At 42.8% G+C, this 27,829-nt stretch overlaps 3 protein-coding genes across 3 annotated transcripts in view; 1 reads left to right on the top strand and 2 right to left on the bottom strand.

The window, feature by feature from the left end:
- HMGB1 (high mobility group box 1) overlaps positions 1-27,829 on the top strand; it is a 129,345-nt gene that overhangs the window by 50,312 nt on the left and 51,204 nt on the right. The gene's annotated exons all lie outside the window — the stretch shown is intronic.
- LOC110133433 (CAP-Gly domain-containing linker protein 1-like) lies at positions 8,320-13,573 on the bottom strand. Its single transcript, XM_020887333.2, is given in 3 exon segments — positions 8,320-10,037; positions 10,039-10,990; positions 10,993-13,573. Coding segments are annotated over 3 exon segments (3,888 nt in total). The 3' UTR covers positions 8,320-9,682.
- On the bottom strand, positions 13,489-26,696 carry LOC110133436 (uncharacterized). Its single transcript, XM_070471127.1, is given in 6 exon segments — positions 13,489-13,992; positions 13,995-14,252; positions 14,376-14,496; positions 16,767-16,955; positions 25,068-25,152; positions 26,548-26,696. Coding segments are annotated over 6 exon segments (1,155 nt in total). The 3' UTR covers positions 13,489-13,639.

Here is a 27,829-nt window from a genome sequence, read left to right as displayed (position 1 = left end):
GTCTAGGTGAGCTTCAGATACTGCAGAAAGGAAAGACACAGTGTGATAGTGTTTTATGGAGTTGCTTCCATAAAAATATGCTAAGGGCAATAAAAACAAGGAATAGAGACACCTGACACCTTGTGTGTATGTGAAGAGGGCATGTCCTCCTTCTAGAGCTTAGTCATTTTTTAAAAAAAACATTTTTATTGGGAGTATACTTTTTAAAAAATAATTATCTGGCTGTGCCATAGGATCCTGTCATGGCACACAGGATCTTTAGTTGCAGCCTGTGAACTCTTACTTGTGGTCTGTAGGAGCTAGTTCCCTGACCAGGGATCAAACCCTGGACATCTGTGTTGGGAGCATGGAGTCTTAGCCACTGAACCAGGGAAGTCCCCCTTATTGGCATGTAGTTGATTTGAGCTCAGTCTTGAATGATGAATGATAGCCAGTTGGGGAATTGGGAGAAATCTGAATATTGACTTGCATATTCCAATTAAACTTTAGTATTTTGATGTTAATTTTCCTGAGTGTGCTCATTGTGTTGTGGTTATGTAAGAGAATGCTTTCTTTTTAGGACTTAACACACTGAGCAGTTTAAGAATATCATTTCAGTTCAGTTGCTTAGTCCTGTCTGACTCTTTACGGCCTCATAAACTATGGCACACCATGCTCCCATCACCAACTCCCAGAGCTTGCTCAAACTCATGTCCATCAAGTCAGTGATGCCATCCAACCATCTCATCCTCTGTCATCCCCTTCTCCTCCTGCCTTCAGTATTTCCTAGCATCAGGTCTTTTCCAGTGGGTCAGTTCTTTGCATCAGGTGGCCAAAGTATTGGAGCTTCAGCATCAGTCCTTCCAATGAATATTCAGAGTCGATTTCCTTTAGGATTGACTGGTTTGATCTCCTTACAGTCCAAGGGACTCTCAAGAGTCTTCTCCAGCACCACAGTTCAAAAGCATCAATTCTTCAGCTCTCAGCTTTCTTTATGGTCCAACTCTCACATCCATTCATGACTACTGGAAAAGCCATAACTTTGACTAGACAGACCTTTGTCGGCGAAATAATGTCTCTAATTTTTAGTACACTGTCTAGGTTGGTCATAGCTTTTCTTCCAAGGAGCAAGCGTCTTTTAATTTCATGACTGCAGTCATCATCTGCAGTGATTTGGGAGCCCAAGAAAATAAAGTCTGCCACTGTTTAAGAGTACAAAGTGTCCTAATGTCTGCAACTTCCTCTCAAATGATTGGGCAAAACTAAATCCCTGTGGGTGGGGGCACTGGGGGGAAAGGAACACAAATGTGGCAGAATGTAAACAATTCATGAATGTAAGTGAAGGATGTATAGGTGTGTTCATTGTACTAAACTTTTTGAAATTTTCCAAATAAAAAAATAGGAGGGAAAAGTTAATCAATTGGGAGCTGTGGGAAGAGGTTCGGAGAATGTGAGGAGGAAATCTGAGATTGTGACAGAGACCAAGGCAGGAGGAAACTTGGGGCTTTTCAAAAATTGTGATGCCATAGTGTGGCCCAAAAAAAAAAAAAAAAAAAAAATATATATATATATATATATATATATAGAGAGAGAGAGAGAGAGAAAGGAGGTAAATAATGTATTTCCCTGGCATTCCCGTGGTTAAGAGCCCACCTTCCCATGCAGGGGGTGAAGGTTCTATCCCAGGTTTGGAAACTAAGATTCTATATGCCACTTGGCATGGCAAAAATAAACACACACACACACACTAAAATTTTTTTTTTTTTTGACTGCGAGCAGTTAGGTGTGACTGGAACACAGAATGTCTATGGGAGAGGAATGACAAGTGAGGCCAGAGAAGCTGGGAGCCGTGTGGGACTGTCTGGGCTGTGTCCTGAAGGCATCAGGGTGACACTGAAAGTTGGCACCCACCATCTATGTTTTATGTGATCACATTAGCGGCTGGTTAACAAAAATGAACTAGAACGGGGCAGAATTTTGGCAGAAATATGAGTTCATAAGAAATCATGAACTAGTTCAGATGACAAAATTCTGTAGGCCTGAAGGAAAATAGTGCCAAAAATAAAGGGGAGAAGACCACTTTGAGACTCCATAGGGCAGCAGAATCACTGGGCTTGGTAGTCAATTTCAGTAAGTTCATGAGAAAGCCAACTTGGTTCAGTTCTATGAATCTTTTAAACCCAAAGGAAAAAGCAAAATTTGTGAAGGATAAAATTAGTTCTAGAACTTCTTTAGCCATGACGGATAAATTTAGGAGATTGATTTATACATCAGGGTTTATTTATCTTTCAACAGCATATCTGATAGTGCTTGGCATATAGTAAGGATTCAACAAATTTTTGAAGTTGTTTTTAGAAATCAGGACAGTGGATAGTAAAATGCTTTCTTCAGTTGCTGATACTCAGGGGGCATGTGCTCTATATTTTGTTCATGTTTTCTCCCTGAGGGCTAAGCATTTGGTGAACATCTGTCTCCTAACACCTGTTAGGCTGGTTTACATGCAATCTAAACTGAGCACATGCCAGGGTAGTGCCACTTAAAGTACCTGCACTTTTTAAAATCTAGCAGCTGTGTCTAGACTTGTGACTTGTCTTCCACCAACTAGTTTGTTGTCTCAGTTTAAAAAGTACAGGTATTTCTGCTTCTTAGTAAGCTTAATACATGAAATGTGTGTTTACATATAACTTGCAAAGTAGGAAACCTTTATATTTCACATAACATGAACTCGCCATGTAGAATTTCCCTCAGAAGTGATACTTATGCTTGAGAGGCGGTGACAGGATAAATGTGGTACCGAAGCCAAGCTCACCTAGACATTGCTCATACTCTGGCAACGGGAGAGGTGGCCTGGGTGTAACCCCAGAGGGTCCCTAGAGGAGGGAGCAGTCCTTTGGTGGGTTCTGAGCTGAACAAATGCAGGCTAAGTCACTTCAGTCATGTCTATCTCTGTGTGACCCCATGGGCTGCAGCCTAACAGACTCCTCTATCCTTGGGATTCTCCAGGCAAGAATACTACCCCCCTTCCAGGGTATCTTCCCGACCCAGGGATATAGCCCACGTCTCTCATGTCTCCTGCTTTGGCATGTGGGTTCTTTACCACTAGCGCCACCTGGGAAGCCCCAAACTGAACAGAGGAAGTGGGTAAATGACAGGCAGTTACTGAAAGAGACTCCCTAAGCCAGGGAAACAGGGAAGAAGCCAGGACTCAATCTAGATTTTCTGGCCCTGACGTCCCTACCCCGTCCTGTTAGGAAAGCATGTGCTCTCCTCCCCCTCAGCCACAGACCTATTACACTTGTCTATCTGCTCTCCTCCTCTGGCTTTGCACAAGCCCGTAAGAGCCATCCCCTTGTGTCCCTAGCATTTAGCACAGAGTCTAGTGCGAGGCCAGAACTCCATAGCTTTTACATACATGAATGAAATATAGACCAGTGAACATGTACAACTTCCCACAAAGGTCACAGGTCCCTGAAGTGGTGATAGGACTGGTGTTAACCCTTTTCTTTGTAACCAGTTTCCCTTTAGTGCTTTAAAGAAAACATGAAATTTTTAAATAGTATTCACACATATTCCATTTGGAGTCTTTCCAGTAAATATGAATATTAACTTGTCGAACCACCTAAGCTCACATGCTCCACAAGTTAGTGTTTATTAGGTGTTTTGAGCTTCCCGGTGGCTCACTGGTAAAGAATCCGCCTTCAGTGCAGGAGCTGCAGGACACTGGAGTTTCATCCCTGAGTTGGGAAGACACCCTGGAGAAGGGCATGGCAACTCACTCCAGTATTCTGGCCTGGAGAATCCCATGGACAGAGGAGCCTGGAGGGCTACAGTCCATAGGGTCACAAAGAGTCAGACACGACTGAATGACTGAGCATGCATGCATTCAAGTGTTGTTTAGGATCTGCCAGATACAAGGATACAGCCCCAGTCTGGCCAGATCTTTCTCCAGCTCTTTTGATTTCAGTAAAACTAAAATTCTGGGATACCGAAAGAGAAAGCATTGAAAGGGGCTCACACTATCCCCTTTATTTACTATTAGGGACTCCTAATAGTGACCGCTTCCAGCTCTCTGCACAATGGCCATGGCTGTCCAAGGTCAGCACTTCCAAAACAGTGGTTCATTCAGTCTCAGGGACCCTGAGGATTTAGTCCACGATCACAGCACGGCTCTGCGGGCCGCTGCTTCCCTGGAAGAAGTGTTCTGCCTTTTATATGTCCCCTGGGGCAACAACTCCAGGTCCTGAGTAACACCTTCTCACGAGTCGGTGGGAACACTGAGAAGCGAGCAAGCGTAATTCCGGGCAAAGAACGACTTCTCTCATAAGGATTTTGCAAACAATACATAGTCTCTTTTTGTTACAATGTGTATAATTTATCTTTGGGGAAAGAGGTACACAGATCTTCATGTAATTTGCATACTAGTCACTGCTTATTAATAAAATATCCTTCTTAGTGGAAAGAAAGGAATATTTGTGATGTCCTGGTTTTCCATGACCAGTGCTTATGTCACGATTTAGAAACCTGAAACCTAATGGTGCTCCTCTGGCAAATTCTGTTAGGAAAACGCCTTGAGATAAAATACAACAAATGATGAGAAAAGGGCTTTCCATTGTTGAGTGAGAATTTTAACTTTTTACTAAACACAAATACTTTATTTTTTTTCTAGATGCTTAAATCCTGTTTGTAAAGACTCTTTTCTTGTGATATTAGGCAGCTATTGCAATAATAATGCCTTGTAATAAATCACCCCAAGCACAGTGCTTTACATCAATATCTATTTATTCTCATACAACTCTTAAGGTTGACCAGGGTCTAACTTGTATAGGTGGGCTCAACTGGTTTGCTCTGCTTCAGGCTGTGGGTAAAGGATGTTAACATTTAGTCAACTGAAAATAACCTTGCCTTATGTTGCTGTTATTTAGTCGTGTCTGACTCTTTGTGACCCCGTGAACTGCAGCCCACCTAGCTTCTCTCTCCATGGGATTTCCCAGGCAAGAATGCTAGAGTGGTTGCCATTTCCTTCTCCAGGGGAATCTTCCCGACCCAGGGATTACACCTGCATGTCCTGCTGGGGAGGTGGATTCTTTACCACTGAGCGACCTGGGAAACCCTAACCCTGCCCTATACATAATTATTAAACTTGCACTAAGAAAGTTCAGCAGCAATATTTTTCATGAAATGAAAAGATAAAGTAAGAAAATAACTAAAATGAGTGTCTTACCTGCAGAAAGGTCTCAAATAATATTCAGAGAAAGAATAAAACAATGGACTATTTTAAAAAATCAGAGATGATAAAATTTTATGAAAACTGTAACATTTAGGAGTAAATCTTGGGGAAATTCTGCTTGACAAATCTTAACAACAGACTGCTTTTTACCCACTCACTGTGTTGTTAATCACATTAAGAATGTTCTCAGGAGGACTTCCGGTGTAACATAGCAGTTAGAACATGTTTATTTCTGCTCCCTGCCTAAAACCCATTGTAAAGGAATAGACCAGTGTAGTAAATAGATAGTAAAGGAGTAGAATAGGTATAAATACATTTTGGAAGATGGAAGACAGATGGATAAGTGGTAATTAACAGTAGAAAGCTGAAACCTACTGCCTACAAGTATGTTTGCTGCAGTGGGGATTGTTGTTGTTGTTCAGTCACTAAGTCTTGCCCAACTCTTTACACCCCATGAACTGCAGCGTGCCAGGCTTCCCTGTCCTTCACCATCTCCTGGGTTTGCTCAAACTCATGTCCATTGAGTTGATGATGCCATCCAACCATCTCATCCTCTGTCATCTCCTTCCCCCAGCATCAGGGTCTTTTTCAGTGAGTTGGCTCTTCACATCAGGTGGCCAAAGTATTGGCCAAGTGAAAGCAAAAGTCGCTCAGTCGTGTCCAACTCTTGGTGACCCCATGGTCTATATAGTCCGTGGAATTCTCCAGGCCAGAATATGGAGTGGGTAGCCTATCCTTTCTTCGAGGGATTCTCCTCACCCAGGAATCAAACTGGGGTCTCCTGCATTGCAGGCAGATTCTTAGTATTGGTTAAGTCAAATTTCAAGAAATGGGGATCTTCGAGTACCTCTGAAACTGGGTTTTTGGTGAGATTGAAAATTAAAGAATTACTGTAAATTAAAAGATTATATAAAAAGTAATCAAATTTTTAGGCCCTTTATCCAGCAGTATAGTTAGGAAACTACTTCTCCCCAAACATGAAACATTGGGCTCACTCTCCAGCACTGCCTAATTGATTTTCTGTGGTGATGGAAATGTTTTATATCAGAGTCATCCATCATCAAATGGCTAAACAGTCAATGTGAGGAACTGTATTTCTCATTTAATTTCAGTTAATTTGGATTTAATTAGCTGCATGTGGCTAGTGGCTACCATATTGGACAGCACTCTAGACTCATGGATACCGAACATTGCTGAGAACAAGGATGATGTATCTTGCTGAGAAACATGGAAAATAAGAAAACTTCATCCTGAATGGTGAGATCTCTCAACCCTTTCTATTGTTTGGAGCCCGGAGTGAAGGCTTTCTTTCTGAGGAAATACCTGCCAAAGAGGAAACGTCTATAAATTGACGTTTTGTTGTCCACCTACAGCATATCTGGCAATCTCATGACCGTACAAGAAGTGCTCCCTCACACATGGATCTCTCTGGTTTTAAGTGCCTCACTCTTAAATATGACAAAGCAGTCAAGGAAAAGCTGCCCAGCCAAAAAGGACGAACACAAACAGCAAGACATGAACTGAAACCAAACAGTACAGAGAACATAAGAAAAAAATTTCTCTAAACTGAAAAGGCAAATATTCAGATTGAAAAGGTTCACAGAGTCACCAGGCAAAAAGTGAAAAAGAGGATCATACCAACCAACAGAAGTACCTACATCTATTCATCAAAGGCCAGGTTTAGCTTTGTAACAACGTCATGTGTAATGGCCAAAAACTGAAAACAAGCAAGAGTCCATCAACATTAAAGTTGTATAAACGAAGTTTAGTATGTTATATAGTGGAACAAGAATGAATGAATTACCGCTACATAGATGAATATCGCAAACTTAATGGTGAATAAAAAGACCACTAGCAAAAGAGTACATGTTGTCTGATTTCATTTATACAAAAATTCAAATAGGCAAACTGATGTATGATGTTAGAAATTAGGAGAGTGGTAGGACTTCCCTGGTGGTCCATTGGCTAAGACTCTGTACTCCCAATCAACACAGGGAGCCCAAGTTTGATCCTTGGTCAGGGAACTAGATCCCACATACCACAACTGAAAATCCCACCTGCTCCAACTAAGACCCAGCACAGTCAAATAAATAAAATAAAAATAAATGTGAAAAAGGAAAAGAAAAAATCCTTAACATCCTCAGTTCAGTTATTGCAGTTGCTCAGTCGTGTCCAACTCTTTGCAACCCCATGAATCGCAGCACGCCAGGCCTCCCTGTCCATCATCAACTCCCGGATATTACTCAAAACTCATGTCCATCGAGTCTGTGATGCCATCCAGCCATCTCATCCTCTGTCATCCCCTTCTCCTGCCCCCAATCCCTCCCAGTATCAGGGTCTTTTCCAATGAGTCAACTCTTTGCATGAGGTGGCCAAAGTACTGGAGTTTCAGCTTCAACATCAGTTCCTCCAATGAACACCCAGGACTGATCTCCTTTAGGATGGACTGGTTGGATCTCCTTGCAGTCCAAGGGACCCTCAAGAGTCTTCTCCAACACCACAGATCAAAAGCATCAATTATTCGGCGCTCAGCTTTCTTCACAGTCCCACTCTCACATCCATACATGACCACTGGAAAAACCATAGCCTTGACTAGACGGACATTTGTTGGCAAAGTAATGTCTCTGCTTTTTAATATGCTGTTTAGGTTGGTCATAACTTTCCTTCCAAGGAGTAACCGTCTTTTAATTTCATAGCTGCAGTCACCATCTGCAGTGATTTTGGAGCCCCCAAAAATAGTCAGCCACTATTTCCACTGTTTCCCCATCTATTTCCATGAAATGATGGGACCAGATGCCATGATCTTAGTTTTCTGAATGTTGAGCTTTAAGCCAACTTTTTCACTCTCCTCTTTCACTTTCATCAAGAAGCTTTTTAGTTCCTCTTTACTTTCTGCCATATGGGTGGTGTCGTTTGCATACCTGAGATTATTGATATTTCTCCTGGCAGTCTTGATTCCCGTTTGTGCTTCTTCCAGCCTAGTGTTTCTCATGATGTACTCTGCATATAAGTTAAATAAGCAGGGTGACAACATACAGCCTTGATGTACTCCTTTTCCTATTTGGAACCAGTCTGTTGTTCAATGTCCAGTTCTTTTTTTTTTTTTTACTAGCAAAAAAGAATAACCATTTATTAAAGTAGATACAGAACACCTGTTTGCTTGGATTTTAATACTGCTTTACATTTTGTGTTTGTGAGACAGTTCCTATTATGATATGTTTGTTTATAATCCCAAATTTCAACTGATTACATATTTATTTTTCACTTGTCAAACACATAGCTGATGATCTGGAGGGGGAAATATATCAAAGGCATATATACAGTTATAGAAGTTCTTATTATACATGTCTCCTGGAAGATACATTTATTTATTCCTTTTTACATATTCTAAAAGACACTCAAATGAAGATAAATAGATTCAAACTGCTTGCTAAACTTGTGGTTGAGGTCCTTCATTTTATTTTTTGTGATAAGAAAATCCAAAACTATTAATGTTGAATTTCTCATCGTACATTCATCTAAAAACACAGTAAAAAAAAAAAACAAAACTTGTAAAGATTGTAGATTGGTTCATTTAGGTGTTTTAGAGTGGCTTATTATCTAATTAACAGACTGCTGGGGATATTTGTTGGAGAAGAAAAACAAAATCTGGAGAAAATTCTCCCAGTTACTTATTCCTGATAAAGAAAGAAAATGAAGAGAGAACACACAGCTGCGAAGCCACGTGATGCTGATCCTGGCCTAGCCCGTGAGGTCCTGATGAACATTTTAAGTGTTTCCTTTTTCATAAAGATAAAAATCTGAAAAGAAAGACATACTGTATAGGTTTTTTCCCAAAATATAGATTTTACAAAAATATATACATATAATATATAGAAGCTGAAATTATGCAAAACTGATCAACAAAACACCACAGTAAAGTGGGTGCAGCATCGAGATTATAAGAAAACGTCCCCACAGCAGTCTGGGGGCTTCCCCCTCCCTTTACCTGGTTCATGATTTTATAATTACACCTAAAAGTACCATCAAGCCTTAAATAAAGGCACTACTGACGTCGGGCAGTGCAAAGAACTCAGCTATTTCTTTGACTAAAAATAAAATAAATGAGTAGATGAAAATGCAAAGTGGCATACTTTTTTTTTTTCAACTCATTCCAGTGTCAAAGCTTAACCCAAACATCTAAATATACAAATGCAGCCTGGAAATATTTTAGTGCAAATATGAAGAGGAACGGTATAATTTAAAGTTAACTTAAATAAGGTACTGGCAGGGTAGGAGTCGTTCTGTGAGGTCTCCCTCATAGGGACGATGAGTGTAATGGCATCTGGTGCAATGGAATACTTTTTAAAAATCAAGAAGACAAAAATCAGAGGTGAAAACCCCCCTTTATTGTTCTTTCTGCACGCAAAATGCTGGTGGTCAGTTGCCTACATGCTAGCACATCTGAGAGAGCCCAGTTCTGGGTGGGAGGCTTCATCAGAAGGTCTCGTCATCATTGCAGTTGGTAGCCCAGTGCCCAAACATCTCGCAGATTTCACAGTATGGGCGTTCCTCGCTCCGACTGCCGTGGTGTGCAGAGTGGGGAGGGTCCTCAGACATCTGGGACTGGGTGGGACAATCCTCTGTGTCATGCAGATCAAAGCAGTCACATACATCACAGAAGAGGCAGGGTTTCTTCTTGGACTGTTTTTCCTGGTCATCGCTGTCGTAATTGTTCAGGTCATCCCCGTCCCCGTTCAAGGCTGCTTCTGACATCATCTCCACCTTCATCTGGAGGTCCTGATTCTTCCTCTGAAGGTCTACTACTACTGAATTGAGGAAGCCAATCTGAGGAGCTGCTGAGCTGCATCTTGTTTTCTTTGAGTTGAAGCTCCAAGTTCTTTACCTTGAGCTCAAGCTTCACCTTATCAGACTCTAGAGACTGAACAACCGAATGCAGGGACTTGGCGGACGCGTTCTCTCCCCTGAGCACCGTGACCTCATTTCTTAGCTTTTCCAGCTCCGCATCCTTTTCTGTGAGTAAGGCACTAGTGAAACTGATGGGTTTCTGCAAGGAAGCTTTTTCTTCATCTGCGTCTTTTATTAACTTGGATTCTCTCTTTTTCATTTCTAACAACTGATTATTGAGTACAGATCTCTCTTCTTCCAGCTTTTGGTGACTGGTGACTTCGTCCCTGCTCCTCCCCAGCTCCTCGTTAAGTTTCACGTTCTCTTGCAGCGCTGAGAGCTGCTGGGACTTCTGAGCTGCTGCCTGCTTTAGGGTTTCTGTTTCTTTCTTTAATTCTTCTATTTTTTGGTTCTCTACCATCAGAAGCTCTTTTGATTTGTTCAGCTCTTCCACGTTTTTCAAGTTGTTTTCTTTAAGTGTATCCAATTTGGCTCCTTCGGCTTGCTTCCCCAGCTCCTCCAGCTTCTGCAGCAGCTCGCAGTTCTCCTGTGCGGCCTTCAGCCGCTCCTCTGTGTCCCGGAGGTTCTGCAGGACTTCTTCGTGCTTGGCTCTGCTCTCAGAACTGGCTTCCTCGTACCTGGCTTTCAGATCTTGACACTCGTTGCGGCTCATTTCCATCTTCTTTTCCAGGTATGACAGTTTTCTCAGCAGTTCTTTCTTTTCTTCCTCCTGCTTTTTAGCTGCTTCTTTCTGACTTTGTTCGGCTTTGAGAGTTACTTCCCCGATACTTTTCTGCAGGAGGCTTGTGTTTTCCTTAGCCTTGGTGAGTTTCAGCTGTAATTCTTCTACATCTCTTTCTTTCAGACGTAGTTCGTCGTTCATTTTTGTCAGCTGGAATTGTCTCCAGACATTTTCATTATTGCTGCAATGTCATTTTCCAGTTTTTTCTTCGCCTTTAATAGCTGCTCTTTCCTTTCATCTCTCTCTCTGAATTTTGCCTTCATATCTTGCATACTTCTCTGAAAAGAGACTGCCTCCTCTGAAGCATCAGCAAACTTTTCTTTCAAAGTCTGCAGTTCTTTCTCCAAAGCCTCTTTCACTCGGCTGACTTCGCTCAAGTTTTCCTGAAGGTTATTAAGCATTAGCTCTTTTCCCTGCAGCTCTTTGGTGATGCTACTAGCCTTGCCGCTTTCAGCATCCTTTTCACTCTCTAAGCTTTTAATCCGTTTCTTAGCTGCTTTGAGCTCCTGTCTGAGGTTCTCGATTTCCGATTTACCTTCAGAGCTGGCTTTCTGAGGTGCATCAAGATCCGATAGCTTTTCTTTGGCAGCCTTGAGCTGTGATGTAAAATGATCAATAACCTTGGTTTGCTCATTGCATTTGGCTTGAGAGAGCACCTCTAGCTCCTTTACCTTTAGCTCGGCTTCCTGCAGTTTGTTTAAGGTGTCCTCCATTTCCACTAGGTGCTGGTCTTCCGCTTTGTCCAGCTTCGACTGGATGGCTTCCAGACTGTTCTCCTTCTCTTTAATGACTTGCATCAGCTTAGCCTTTAGGGCTTCGAGCTCTTTCATGTGAGCACACCTTTCCGAGTCCTGCCTGTTCTGCAGCTTTTCTATTTCCTGCTGGTGGTCTAGTCTCATCTTCTCTATCTGCGTTTTTAACTCCGCAAACTCAGCTGTCTCGGTGCCGACCCCCTTGCTGAAGGACACCTTCAGCTCCTCCATGGCCTGCTGGTGGGACGCAATGGCTGTTTCCAGCTTGGACTTCCACAGGATGATCACGTCTGAATTCTCCTTGTTGGCGTGGTCGAGCTTGCTTTTCAGGGACTCATTCTCGCTAGAAAGCTTCTCTGTGACGGCCTGCAGAGCCTTTAACTCCTTCTGGTGTGTTTCTTCCCGGGCTCCAAAATGCTCCCTCAGAGAAGCGACTTCTTTCTGATGGTCACTATGAGTGGCTTCTATCTTCTCCTCCAAGGCACTGATCTCTTGCAAGAGGGACAGTGACATGTCCACATCCCCAGCTGGCTTATTGGACTCCAGCCGCCTCCGCAGCTCAGCTACCTCCTGCACTCGCAAAGCGAGGTCTTTCTCGAGTTCCATGATGCGGGACTTTTCTGACACCGTGGCCACCTCAAGATCGCCCTTAGTAATTGACTCTTCGTCAATCCGGAACTGAAGGTCCTCAACCTTCCTTTTCTCCTCTTCAAGTTGGTTGAGAAGTTCCACCTTCTCCCAGTCGGCAGCTTCCAGCATCGTTCTAAGCTGGTCCAGCTTGGCCTCCAACTCCAGGACGTGCTGGTCATGTCTGTCCCGGGCCAGGGCAAGCTCCTGCTCTATCTCCCCGACGTGGCTCGTGGCCTTGGCCACCTCCGCCCTCTCTAGATCTCGTTCGGCCAGCAGCTGCTCAATATGCTGCTGCTTCTCCTTCAGGGCCTCCGGGAGGGCGGTGGTGCCGGAGATCTTCCTGGCGTAACGGGAGGAGGTTTCGGTCAACAGTCCTGTCCGGCTGGGCTTGCTGCTCACGGAGGAGGCCACGGAGCTCATGGAGCTGAGAGAGGAGGCGGATGGGCTGCACTTCATGCTGGCCGGTGTGGTTGCCATCACTCGCCTCACTGCCGCGGCCTTGGCTTTGGCTGGCGTGGTGGAGGGGAAGCCAATCTTGGTGACTTTGTGGATTGGAGCAAACAGGCCGTATTTGGGTTGACACTGAAAATACCTTGTTCCAGCAACAGCCCCGTCATTCTTCCCCAGAGGTTCATCCAACTCCACACCGCACCACTCCCCCTTGGCAAAGTCTGTCTCCCCAAGAAATCGGACTACACCAGCCTTCATGCCACCAACCAATACTCGGTCTCCGATTTTGAGTTCTCTCTCTCCTTTCTTGATTGAGCGGGCCTCTGATAGGTTGGCAGTTTTCGTAAAGTTGATCTCAGATGTAGCTGAAGGTTCCTTTGCAGTTGGTTGGGACAATCTGCGGGGAATATGTGAGGGGGTGGCTGGGGACAAGGACGCCATGCTGACTGCCGAAGTGGACGGAGGCGAAGGGGCCCTGGCAGCGGGAGTCGTCTGCGGGCCGTCAGCTTCAGCCCCGGCCCGCGCCTCCCTCGTCAGCTTTGAAGGCCGGGTGAATATGCCCTTCAGAGGCTCACACCGGAAGTACCGAGCTCCTGCCACCGAGCCGTCGTTCTTGCCGATGGGTTCATCCAAAACGATCCCGGCCCACTGGCCTGGTGCAAACTGGGTTTCTCCCAGGAACTGGATAAACCCAGGCTTATTCCCGTTCACCCACACTCGCTCCCCAACTTGGAAGTCATCCACAAACTCCTCTTGTGTCTCAGAGGACGGAGTGCTTGAGGCTTTTTCACTGCATGCTGTGTTTTCTGTTGGAGCGACAACAGCAGCAGGTGTCTTCAAGGCTGTGCTTCCAGGCTTCAGGATCTTGGTGGGGGCCTTAAGCCTGCTTGGTTTTAGCATACTCATTGCCTTCTGTGTTGTCAGAGCTCTCTCTCCATCTTTCTCCTCTCTTTGATACCACTGTGCGTGATGCTACAGTGTAGTCAGTCTCTGGGTTAAATCAGTTTGGTAGGCAGCTTCTGCTGCCATCTCTGAAAGACTGACGGCAGTCATCCAGGTGGTTTCCAACTTCAGGTACTCTTGCTGTTTTGAAGTCATCTCAACTCTGGCTCCTATAATCACCTGCCATACTTCATCTTCCTCCTGTGAATTCATTTTCCCAAGTAAACTTGTGTATTGTCGGTACAGAGAAATTAAGGTATAAACAGCCTTAGTATATTCAGTGATTGCTTCAATCAATGCATATGTGGTCTGAGAGAGAAAGGTAGAGGTGCCATCTGTTACCAAAGACACAGCCCTCCTCATTAATGTATCGTTACTAAGAGATGAGGCTCCGGTTTCTGGGCAATAGGGACTGCACACAGAGTGACCCCGAATCCCACAGTCACCGTTTTGTGCCATGGTCTTATCAATTCCGAGAAACAGCGCTTCTTAAAGTTAGCCACGACAGGAACACACTGTCTGTACCGAAGTGGGGGAATGCTCTCTCGGCAGGTGAACAACGAAAAAGCCGTCAGTGGGACGTGAAGTCCGGGCTTGTCCCGGGAGGCTGGAGGTCTCAGAGCCGGAGTAGGGGCGGGGCGTCCTCAAAACTCCGAGAGGGGTGGGAAGCCGTGACCCGCTCGGTCGAGCAGCGAAGCGCGAGCCCGCAACACTGGGGGTGCAGTCTAGTTACGGCGCTCTCAACGTTCCCACTCTCCGTCCGAACCTGACCTCCTACACAACTGCAGCGGTACCTGAAAAGCGAGGATACGCTCCGAGAAAGCCAACTCTGTAGAGCCGCCATTCCGCGGCGGCCCAATGTCCAGTTCTAACTGTTGCTTCCTGACCTGCATATAGGTTTCTCAAGAGGCAGGTCAGGTGGTCTGGTATCCCATCTCTTTCAGAATTTTCCATAGCTTATTGTGATCCACACAGTCAAAGGCTTTGGCAAAGTGAATAAAGCAGAAATAGATGTTTTTCTGGAACTCTCTTGCTTTCTCAATGATCCAGTGGATGTTGGCGATTTGACCTCTGCCTTTTCTAAAACCAGCTTGAACATCTGGAAGTTCACGGTCCACGTATTGCTGAAGCCTGGTTTGGAGAATTTTGAGCATTACTTTACTAGCGTGTGAGATGAGTGCAATTGTGCAGTAGTTTGAGCATTGTTTGGGATTGCCTTTCTTTGGGATTGGAATGAAAAGTGACCTTTTCCAGTTCTGTGGCCACTGCTGAGTTTTCCAAATTTGCTGGCATATTGAGTGCAGCACTTTCATAGCATCATCTTTCAGGATTTGAAATAGCTCAACTGGAATTCCATCACCTCCACTAGCGTTGTTTGTAGTGATGCTTCCTAAGGCCCACCTGACTTCACATTCCAGGATGTCTGGCTCTAGGTGAGTGATCACACCATCGTGATTATCTGGGTCATGAAGATCTTTTTTGTACAGTTCTTCTGTGTATTCTTGCCACCTCTTCTTAATATCTACAGCTTCTGTTAGGTCCATACCATTTCTGTCCTTTATCGAACCCATCTTTGCATGAAATGTTCCCTTGATATCTCCAATTTTCTTGAAGAGATCTCTAATCTTTCCCATTCTGTTGTTTTCCTCTATTTCTTTGCATTGATTGCTGAGGAAGGCTTTCTTATCTCTCCTTGCTATTCTTTAGAACTCTGCATTCAAATGGGAATATTTTCCTTTCCTCCTTTGCTTTCGCTTCTCTTCTTATCACAGCTATTTGTAAGGCCTTCTCACACAGCCATTTTGCTTTTTGTGTTTCATTTCCATGGGGATGGTCTTAATCCCTGTCTCCTGTACAATGTCATGAACCTCCATCCATAGTTCATCAGGCACTCTATCAGATCTAGTCCCTTAAATCTATTTCTCACTTCCACTGTATAAAGGATTTGATTTAGGTCATACCTGAATGGTCTAGTGGTTTTCCCTACTTTCTTTAAGTCTGAATAAGGAGTTCATGATCTGAGTCACAGTCAGCTCCGGGTCTTGTTTTTGCTGACTGTATAGAGTTTCTCCATCTTTGGCTGCAAAGAATATAATCAATCTGATTTTAGTGTTGCCCATCTGGTGATGTCCATGTGTAGACTCTTCTCTTGTGTTGTTGGAAGAGGGTGTTTGCTGTGACCAGTGTGTTCTCTTGGCAAAACTCTATTAGCCTTTGTCCTGCTTCATTCCGTACTCCAAGGCCAAATGTGCCTGTTACTCCAGGTGTTTCTTGACTTCCTACTTTTGCATTTCAGTCCCGTATAATGAAAAGGACATCCTTTTTGGGTGTTAGTGCTAAAAGGTCTTGTAGGTCTTCATAGAACCGTTCAACTTCAGCTTCTTCAACATTACTGGTTGGGGCATAGGCTTGGATTACCATGATATTGAATGGTTTGCCTTGGAAACAAACAGATCATTCTGTCATTTTTGAGATTGCATCCAAGTACTGCATTTTGGACTCTTTTGTTGACCGTGATGGCTACTCCATTTCTTCTAAGGGATTCCTGCCCACAGTAGTAGATACAATGGTCATCTGAGTTAAATTCACCCATTCCAGCCCATTTTAGTTCGCTGATTCCCAGAATGTTGACGTTCACTCTTGCCATCTCCTGTTTGACCACTTCCAATTCGCCTTGATTCATGTACCTAATATTCCAGGTTCCTATGCAATATTGCTGTTTACAGCATCGGACCTTGCTTCTATCACCAGTCACATCTACAACTGTGTATTGTTTTTGCTTTGGCTCCATCCCTTCATTCTTTCTGGAGTTATTTCTCCACTGATCTCCAGTAGCATATTGGGCACCTACCGACCTGGGGAGTTCATCTTTCAGGATCCTATCATTCTGCCTTTTCCTACTGTTCATGGGGTTCTCAAGGCAAGAATACTGAAGTGGTTTGCCATTCCCTTCTCCAGTGGACCACATTCTGTCAGACCTCTCCACCATGATCGGACCATCTTGGGTGGCCCCACACGGCACAGCTTAGTTTCACTGAGTTAGACACAGCTGTGGTCCTGTGATCAGATTGGCCAGTTTTCTGTGATTATGGTTTCAGTGTGTCTGCCCTCGGATGCCCTCTCGGAACACCTACCCTCTTACTTGGGTTCCTCTTACCTTGGATGTGGGGCATCTCTTCACGGCTGCTCCAGCAAAGCACAGCTGCTGCTTCTTACCTTGGACGAGGGATATCTCCTCACGGTCACCCCTCCTGACCTTGAACGTGGAGGAGCTCCTCTCGGCCCTCCTGCAACCGCGCAGCCGCTGCTCCTTGGACAGGGGAGTTGCTCCTCTCAGCCGCTGCCCCTGATCTCGGGCATAAAATAGAAAAAAAAGAAATGAGAGCGGTTACCCCTAGGGCAGGAAGTAGTGGCTGGAAGAATGCTCTTCGTAGTAGTCTGTTTCTTAATCTAAGTACTAGTTATACAGTGTGCATGCCTGTTCAGTTGTGTCTGACTCTTTGTAACCCCATGGACCTCAGCTCACCAGGCTCTTCTGGAATTTTCCAGGCAAGAATACTGGAGTGGGTTACTATTTCCTCCTCCAGAGGAATCACAGGGATCAAACCTGTGTCTTCTGTGTCTCTTGCATCAGCAGGCGGATTCTTTACCACTGAGTCACCTGGGAAGCCCCAGTTACACAGTATATTTGTTCATTTTGTAAAAATTCATCAAGTTGATCTTTATGATCTATGCTCTCTTCTATACGTATATTATTCTTCAGTAAAAAGCTTACATTTCTGAAAGTTCCATGACCGAGCACATCATAATGAAATTTAGACCAGAAAGATAGGAGATGCTAAAAGCTTTGAGTATAATTTGGTAGAAGTGAGGAGATGAAAAGGATCAGACAGAAAATAATTCCACTTCTTTAAAGTAATGTTGGAAACCACAAGACGACAGACAAATACATGATGGACATAACATTCTGAGGGAAGGTTATTTCCAGCATGTCAATCAAATTCCACCAAAGCACAGTGTCAAAAAATTTACCTCCCATGCACCCTTCCACAGGAGGTTTCTAGAAAATACACTTCACAAACAGAGAACAGGGAAGACAGAGGATCCAGGAGGCAGAAAAGAGGGAGCTGATGGTTTAAAAAAAAAGAAGAAGCCCAAAACCATAGTCAGTAGCAGGCTTGGCAGTGAATCTGGACCATGGACAGCAGTCCAAAACGAACAAGAGTAGCCTGAGATGTGGGAGCAGGTTTACTCTCTTGGAGAACAGAGTGAAAAATTATGACAGAAACATAGAAATCGAAGCAAATGAAAGCAGATATACAAGGAAGGAGATGTCATGATGGTACATCACAGTGAACGTTATTTACATAGACACTTAAGAATATAAATATATAAAATAAAATATGTATAGTAACTAATTAAAAATAAATAAAATAGTAAATCGGGCATGCTGAATGAAAATAAAAGTTCTGCATCTAAGAAAAGAATCTCAATAACAAATATTGACTTAATTTTTTTAAACCTTCTTACTAGGAGATTAGAAAGACGTGCCTTGTACTAAGAGGAAGAAGTTGGGAAAAAAGTTTGAGTCCTAATATCCTGTGATAGGAAGTCAATACTATATATGCACTACACACATACATTACTTTGATAATTAATTTTTAAAAATACTGATTATGACAAGAAAAATAATTGGTCCATCTGCAACACAGTGAAATTTTATTGCCATAACTTCTATTTAGCTGGAGAATATAGTTTTCCTTCGGAAAGGAAACTTTTGAGTGCACTTTTTTTGATCCAGTTCAATGTGAAAGCACAATGTGAGAAAATCAAATTTAAAACATGCTTCTGTTTTCTAAATTGTTATTTGTAATAATTGCAAGAGTAGATTTAGGCTGAGTATGTTGCATAGATTCTGCCCATAGTATATTCCTAGTCATAACTGTGGGGGTGGGGAATAGAAAAAAAGTGTATAGTATTTCTAACAAGTGAGAGGATAAGATCGAGTAAGCTTGGTACCCAGATGAGAACATCTTTGTGGTTTTCCTGCTGAAGCAGTTAATCCTGTTTTTCCAAAGTCCCAAATGATTGAAATAATCATGAAGGGAAACAGTGTTCATGTTCCTCTTTTGTGACTAGCGTTTCTCTTCTTTCCGGCTTAGAGAAAGTAGGAACGCACAGACACACCTTCCTTCAATGAAGTCTTTGATTCCTCAGAGTATTGAATTTCAGAAGAAATTCCCTATCTTTTTCAGGATATGCACTTTATTTTCCAAATCTTGACAGTTCTGAACCTTCAGAATGAACTCCGTAAACATGGAAGATGCCCCTGATCTTGCCTGCATGCTGACAAAGCACCGGTTCAGATGAACTCCATCAAATCCTGCCAGAACCTTATCAAGGCCGAGGGTCTAAAGTTTGTGATCGTTCTGTGAGAGGACAGAAGGAGAAAGCCCAAAGGGGAAAGGTTGTACAGAGGAGTCTCTTTATCCAAGCTGTCATTATCGGAGTCCCTACAGAAAAAAACTGGCAAACAATGGAATGCTGACTTGGGAAGTCAGTCCCCATTTAGACATCTCTCTGCTCAACACACAGAAGCCACTGAACAGCCTCTACAGTGCTGTAAGCATTAGACGGTGTACATCAAGTCAGCAGCAGAGCAAAAATGCAAATCTTTGAAAAGATAGAGAAGTATCATGGAGTTTATGAAAGTGATGTTAGAAAACAGCTTGAATGACTGGTAAGAGTAGACTAACAGTTATAAAAGAAAAGACTTGATAAAGATGATAACATGCTTCAAAAATGAATGGTGGAAATATTTTAAAATTTGGGAGGTGCTGGGAAAATTGATCAGCTTCCCTTTGTGAAAAACTGATCATTTCGATGATCAAGCTGTGCAATTCAAAAAATATGAAGTAGAGAGTGCTATATTGTGCTAGCAAACATTTCTTTAGAAAAAATACACCCTTGAAAGTCAATAGTTTATTCACCTTGTTTATGCTGAGAACTGGCATGTTTTTTGGAATTAAATATAAATTTTGATCAATTTGAAATAAATATTTTCATTATATTTAGGTTAATAAACTTTTTTTCCCTGAAAGATTTATTACAAAATTTAGCCCTGATTCAAGTGAATTCATTTTAAGTGGTATTTTCTGGTATCAGTTTTTTTCTTAGGTATAAGCATCTCCTCTAGTACTTTAAAAATGTATGTTATAAGTGTTTTTGTTATTTTTCACATTGATTAATGTTTATGCTTAATAAGTGTACAGCATGACTCAATCAGTTCCTTTCAGTCGCTCAGTCATGTCCAACTCTTTGCAACCCCATGAACCACAGCATGCCAGGCCTCCCTGTCCAGCACCAACTGCTGGAGTCGACTCAAACCCATGTCCATTGAGTTGGTGATGCCATTCAACTATCTCATCCTCTGTGGTCCCCTTCTCCTCCTGCCGTCAATCTTTCCCAGCATCGGGGTCTTTTCAAATGAGTCAGCTTTTCACATCAGGTGGCCAAAGGATTGGAGTTTCATCTTCAGCATCAGTCCTTCCAATGAACAACCAGGACTGATTTCCTTTAGGATGGACTGGTTGGATCTCCTTGCAGTCCAAGGGACTCTCGAAAGTCTTCTCCAACACCACAGTTCAAAAGCATCAATTCTTCTGCACTCAGCTTTCTTTATAGTCCAATTCTCACATCCATACATGACTCAACAGTGCAGCCTATAATAAAATTAACACTTTTTATATAAAGAGTGCAGCCAACACTAAGCATACACTTTTATTTACTTAATATTAGAGATGTAGAGGTGAATAAGAGATATTTCCTGTCTCATGAAGCTCACAGGCTAGGAGGGAAAACAAAATGATACAAACAGCAGCAATTCAAGAACTCAATAAAATGTACAGAGATGTCACAGGAGGAGAGGTTATCTCAGGGCTTAAAGGAAGTGTTTTCCTTAGAGAAGAGGGACTTTAAAACACAAATCTTTGCATATTATTTTGACCCACCAAAGAATTATCCTCACTGCTGATTTGCATTTTGATAGTCTGCCCTTGGCTTTATTTAAAGGGCATTGTCTAGTGGCTCAGAGAGTAAAGAATCTGCCTGCAGTGTGAGAACCCAGGTTCGATCCCTGGGTCAGGAAGATCCCCTGGAGAAGGGAATGGCTACCCACTCCAGTATTCTTGCCTGGAGAATCCATTCCATGGACAGAGGAGCCCAGTAAGCTATGGTCCATGGGGTCGCAAAAGAGTCAGACATGACCTAGCAACCAACACTAACCCTATGAGAAATAAATTATGTATGTTTATTTTATATTTAATTATATAGAATAAATTACATATATTCATTAATTAATAGGTGTATATTTATTAATAAATACACTATAGTTTGTTGTGTGATTTTTATTAAGTTTATTACATAATTTTATATAAATGTATTATATAAATGTCTACTAATATGTAAATTATATATATTTATTTTATATATAACAACAGAGGATGAGATGGTTGAATGGCACCACAAACTCAGTGGACATGAGTTTAAGCAAGCTCCAGGAGACGGTGAAGGACATGGAAGCCTGGCATGCTGTAGTCCATGGGGTCACAAAGACTTGGACATGACTGAATGACTGAACAGCAACTATATATATATATATATATATATATAGACCATGTTCCTACAGCAATTATATATATATATCAGATAGAATCAGACACTTTCTGTATATATATATACACATATATATATGTATGTATTGCTATATATATATATATATATACACATATATATATGTATATATGTGTATATATAGAGAGAGACCATGTTCCTACAGTTCCTAATTATTATATATTTATTATATTTATATTTATTATATATTTGTTATATTTATTATATATAATTATTATATATTATATATATATAATTGCTGTAGGAACATGGTCTAGAACATGGTCTAAAACATTGTTTTCTCTGTCACTTTTATGAAACCTGCCTCATGCATGTAGGATCCCAGACTTGGGCACCTTGCCCAGAGCTGTGGACAGGGAAGCCAGGCTGAATTCAGGAGTGAATGTCACTAGTCCTAAGGCTAAGGAAAGGATGAATACACTGTCAAGTCAAGGAGGGACCAATAAAGAAACCCAGAGAAGAGTTTAAAAGTTTTCACAAAGGGTTGGAGACCAGTGAGAACAAGTTTCTCAGCTAAGGAGGTAACTGCGGCTGCTTCTCCTATGGGTGATTGTCGCTGTAGACCAGATGGGAAGGGACAATAGCTCACTGCCTATGATTCTTTACAATTTAGCATTAGGAAAAACCTTATACCCTTGAGGAAAGTGTCTGATTCTATCTGATAAGAAAATTATGTATCTGACCAAGTTTCACCTCTTAACTTTCTTTTTTCAGTTGTAAAATACACATAACAGAATTTACCACCTTAATCATTTTCAAGTGTACAGTTTAAGCAGTGTTGAGCATATTCACGCTGCTCTGCGGTGACTTCTTCAGAACTTTTTCATCTTGAAGAACCAAAACTTTGTGATCTCTGTGTCAACAACAACTGCCCATTTCCCCCACCCCAGCCCCTGGCAGCCACCTTTCTGCTTTCTATTTCAGTGATTTTGACTATATTAGATACCTTATTATATTTTAGATGAGTGGAATTATGCAGTATTTGTTGTTTTGTGACTGACCAGTTTCATTTAGTGTAATGTCCTCAAGGTTCATCCATGTGGTAGCAGGTGTCAGTAAACCTCCCTTTTTAAGGTTGAATAATGTTCCATTGTATAAACATTTTGTTTATGGACATTTGGGTTGCTTCCACCTTTTGGTGGTTGTGAATAATTCTGTTATGAACATGGGAATGAAAGTATTTCCTTGACGTAGTGTTTTCGGTTCTTTGGGATGTATAAACAGAAGTGGGATTGCTGAGTCATGTGTTTTCCATGGAGAGTGCACCGTTTTACATTTTCACCAGCAGTGCACAAACATTCCAGTTTCTCCACATCAACCCTTGATATTTTCTGTTTTGGGTTTTTTGGGGGTTTGTTTGCATAGTAGTCATTCTCTTGGTGGGAGGTGATATCTCATTGTGGTTTGGATTAGCATTTCTCTGATGATTAGTAATGGTGAGAATCTGAGCGTCTTTTCATATGCTTGTTGGCCATTTGTGAATTATCTTTGGAGAAATGTCTATTTAAACCTTTCGCCTATTTTTAAGTCAGGTTATTTGATTTTTAGTGTGGTTGTGTTGTAGGGGCTCATGTATTCTGAATATTGACCTCTTACAAATTATATGATTTGCAAATTTTATTGATTGTGACCTTTGATGTACAGAACTTTATAAGTTTGATGATATATTTTTGCTTTTTTGGCCTGTGCTTTTTTTAAAAATTTTTGGTGGCATATCCAAGAAATCCAATGTTATGAAGTTTTCCTTTGTGTTTTTCTCTAGGAGCTTTGTATTCTTAAGCCTTACGTTTAGGTCTTTAATCCATTTGAGTTAATTTTTGTATACAGCATAAGGTAAGGGTCCAGTTTTATTATTTTGCATGTGAATATTGTTTTCCTGACACCATTTGTTGAAGGTACTGTTTTTTCCCCATTAAGTAGTCTTGAGTCCCTTGTTCAAGATCATTTAACCATTGATGCAAGGGTTTATTTCTGGGCTTTCTATCCTTTTCCCTTGGTCCATATGTCTGTCCTTAATCCCCTTTTGCCTTTGATGGTCAGGAGGCTTTCAGGCTAAATTTAGGGTTTAACTGCAACATTTCTGTGGACCTTCATGATTTGAAAGTTTATGTTCTTTGTTCCTTGCCTCCACCTTGAACTTCTTCTCTTATTTTTCTCTGGCCCGGAATCTTGCTTTCTTTTTCTTTTTATTAATATGCTGTGATAAGTTCTTGTTTTAAATATTTATTTTGGCTGCACTGGGTCTTAGTTGAGGCTCTTTGTCAGGATCTTCATTGTGGCATGCAGATTTCTTAGTTGTGACATATAGGATCTAGTTCCCTGACCAGGGATCAAACCCAGGCCCTCTGCATTGGGAGCGCTGAGTCTTAGCCACTGGACCACCAGGAAAGTCCCCTGTGAGAAGTTCTTACCATGAAGTTCGTATCCTTTCCAGATAGAATAAAGCATCATATCAGTCATGTTAATCAATCTGTCGGTCAGACATGGCCACCAGAATGCTCACAAACTCCTCGAAGAGGCCTGGCCTTTCACATGGGACAGCACAGGACAGGACTTATGTCACAACACAACATTAAGGCCTAAGGGACAAAAAAGGAAGAGGTCTGTGTAGGGCAGAATGTCCAAGGCAGGTTGCACTTCAACTGGGCCTGTAAGGAATGCTATTCTGTGCACTGATAACCTAGAGGTTACAATGAACAGAGCTTTCACATAAAGACGTGAGCCCTGTGAAGGTACAATGAAAGGCGGGACTGAATCTGGCCTAGGCTGTAGGGTAGGATTTGACTGAAGACTTGTGAAGTGGCTGAGACTGAGTGGGTGAAAGGGGAGCAGCTCATGAAGGAACTTGAATACAGAGTAAGGCATTTGGATGGACTTTGATCTTTTTTCCTGGCCCCACACCTGAGGGTATGAAGATGATCTTATCAAGGATATAGTGCAGAGTTTTCATACTGGGGTTTTGATGGCATTATTTTTTTATGAAAGAGAAAATTTCACAATGTTTTGCATGTAGCAAACGTTTAAGTATTGTGTCACTGCACTACTGTTTTCAGTGGCGTATGTGTGCATGCATGCCGGGTCACAAGGTGAAATGTTTTTCTTACTGAGAATTAGGTAATCAAAGACACTAGTATAGAAGAAACTCATTGTTCTGTTATGGATTTTTTTTTTTTTTTTTTTTTTGGCCATGCCTTGTGTCAAGTAGGATCTTAGTTCCCTGACCAGGGATCAAACCCACACTCCCTGCAATGGAAAAAAGTGAAGGTGTTTGTCCCTCAGTCATGTCTGACTCTGTATGACTCCATGGACTGTAGCCCGCCAGGCTCCTCTGTCCATGGAATTCTCCAGGCAAGAATACTGGAGTGGTTTGCCATTCCCTTCTCCAGGGGATCCTCCCAACCCAGGGACCCAACCGGGGTCTCCTGCATTGCAGGAAGATTCTTTACCATTGAGCCACCAGGGGAGGCAAAGTCTCAAGCACTGGACTGCCAGGGAAGTCCCCTGTTTCTCTTCTTTTTTAAGTCGTATTGAAATATGTATATGACTGCACATGGGCTTCTGGTCAACCGTTGGCAACTAGTGTTACCTCATCAGTTTTTGGAAACTCACCAGCATGGGAAGGTAATGTGTTAGTACTTCTGTGGGTAAACATGATCTGACTCTCCCCCCACTACAGTAGTTAATTTCTTTATATTTCTAAAAAGGAGAGGGCTCTGGTCTGGGAACCCCTCAATTTATCCCTTCTAAATGGTGTGGATTTCTTTACCCTAGCCCTCTGGCTTTCCTGGTTAGTCAATGGCTGGTCTTGAAAGAGGATGAGGGGTTCAAGACCACCCATCTCGTTCCCCCACCTGAAAAAGGACATTTCACATTCACATTTGGCGAGTGATGGAGCCCTGAGTCCAAAGTTTTATGCAGGATACAGCCTCGGAAGTGAGTTGCCTGGTTACTGGTGTCGCAGCACATGGAGTTCCCTGCTTGGGATCAGGTTGTTAAGATCACAGGGGCATGAGATGCTGTAAAAATGTCTGCCTTCTCCATTTAGTTTTACTAGAGTCCATAAATTCTCTGACAGTTTCTGTAAACTGTTCTTCTCAACCTTAAATAAAGTTTTTTTTTTTTTTAATTAACACCTGGTTTGCTTTTTAAAAATTTTTGCTGTGTGAGGTAGGGCAGGGGGAGAGTGTAGGTCTGGGGGCTTCAGAAGGTGTTCCAGTGTGAGGGGAAGAACATGAGGTTTTCATCAGTAGACGTGTCTGACTTTGAACCCTGACTTCACCAAATATTTGGCTGTTGTGTAGTTTTTTACACAACAAAAGTAACTTAAAAGTTACTTTTAAGTCTTGATTCACACACAGGTGAATGGAATACTACTATGTTGTAGGCTCATTGTGAGCATTAAATCCTAACAGCACGGCACCCGGCACAGGTCCTGACTCAGTAAAGGGTACCTGCTTATGTCCTGTCCCGTGTCTTTGTATATCACAATGAATCGGAGCCTCTTTTCCAGCAGTATTTAAGGGCACTCTGGATGTTACATGGTAATGGTGGCCCTCAGGTAGGGACTGTCCATGTGGGAGAAGGAGCTAGAAGACAGTCGTGTTTCACCCATAGAGCCCAGTCACCTCTGAGCCATCTCAGATTCATGGACCCCTGGAGAGGGTGAATATTGGCCCAGTGGTGGGAGCTCTTGCTCAGTATTCAGGCTTCACTCCCCCAACTGCTCTTCTCTGGAGCCCCATCACCTCCTAGACGGAAGGGGAGCAGCTCCATCCTGCATTAGCTGAAGGGCAAGGTGGGAGGAGGGTTTCCCCAGTGGCTCAGGGGTAAAGAACCTTCCTGCCAATACAAGAGATGTAGGTTCAATCCCTGGGATGGAAAGATCCCCTGGAGGAGAGTATGGCAACCCACTCCAGTATTCTTGCCTGGAGGATCCCATGGACAGAGGGGCCTGGTGGGCTACAGTTCATGGGGTCCCAAAGAGTCAGACATGACTGAGGCAACTGAGCACCCAAGATGAGAGGAGGCCGAAGGCTTTGTCCACCTCCCATCTCTGCCAGCGCTCCCTGTCCTCACAGTCTCTCAGAATCGAAGCTTCAGTTCTAGCACACAGGAGCCCGTGGGGCTAAGTCCGGGGCCCCAGCATGAGGATCACCACCCCCCCAAGTCAGAGTCCTGTTGTTTCCTGTCTGGGGTAACTGCTCCTTCCTTCCCTCTCCCCTGCCTCCTTGGAGAGGGGCAGGCACCACATCTGGTCCACAACCACAGTGGATCCTGTTCTACACAGATCCTCTGAGTACTCAGGCTGCTTGCTGGAAACACAGGCCCTGGGGCCCTTGGTGATCTCTCCAGCCGAGGAGACTGCGTGGCTGTGGGAGGCAGAGCAGAGGACCATCAGCACGAGTGTTGGAAATGCTGAGATCAGAAACGAGCGGCTCATGGAAGTGAAGACTTCAAGACTGATCGTAATCAGAGAAGCTGGGGCAGAACGGGGCCAGGTGTTTCTGAATTGTTGGAACACTTGTGAAAATGGCAGGAGAATAAAGGCCTCCTCTGACCCAGCCCTCCTGCGGGGAGGCGTATGAGGTATAGCGGAGGCTGGTGGGGTGGGGGGAGGCATGAGCTCTGGTGTCAGACAGACCAGCCCCCTTTCTGGGTGTTTGTCTTGGGACTTGAGTCGTGACAGCCGCAGGAAGGCTGGGACAGCAGTTGTTGCTGCTCAGGAGAGCTGAGATCTCACTGTATGTCAAGCTCTTTAGGTGCTTTGTAGCCGCTGTCTTCCAACATCCCTGTGAGGTTGTTACTGTTGTTATCTCTGTTCTGTTTGGTTGGTTTTGGGTTTTTTGTCACTGTTCTTTGTTTTTTGGCCACGCCATGTGGCATGGGGGATCTTAGTTCCCCAATCAGGGATTGAACGCATGTTGCCTGCATTGGAAGCGCAGAGTCTTAACCACTGGACCACCAGGAAAGATCAGTTATCTCTATTTTATAGATGAGGAATCTGATACATGCAAATTAGATGTCCATAGGTGGAACTAGTATCACTGTTCTCTTATCCACCCTCTCTCAACCTTCACTTCTTGCCAAAAGTCCCCCAAGCCATCACAGACTTTAGCAGGACCTGCTAAATGGGAATTTTATAGAGTGTGAGAAATAATGAATAATTCACATCAACTGTGTGGTGTACAGTGGGTGTTCAGTAACTGTAAATTTTTATCCATGAGCATGACTCCTAATGAAATAATTTTTTAAAAAAAAGGGAGCAAAGGGCATTAGGTACAAGGATATAACCTGGAAGCCAACTTCATGTCCAACAATAGGAAAAGGTTTAGCACTTTATGACTTAATATTTACAGCAGATAAAATATTTATGAAAATAATATAAAGTAGAAAGTTTTATAATGTTAGATTAATAAAGAGATACAAAATAGTATGCATGTTGATTAAAACAATATAAAAAACAGACTACATAAAGTAAAGTAAAGGGTTTGGAAGAAAAATATAATAATTAAAAGTTGTTAGACAGCT

Source organism: Odocoileus virginianus, chromosome 8, assembly GCF_023699985.2.
Source record: "Odocoileus virginianus isolate 20LAN1187 ecotype Illinois chromosome 8, Ovbor_1.2, whole genome shotgun sequence".
NCBI classification, from domain to species: domain Eukaryota; kingdom Metazoa; phylum Chordata; class Mammalia; order Artiodactyla; family Cervidae; genus Odocoileus; species Odocoileus virginianus.
The sequence above is the reverse complement of the archived record's forward strand: the minus strand, read 5'-3'. Positions and strand labels throughout refer to the sequence as shown.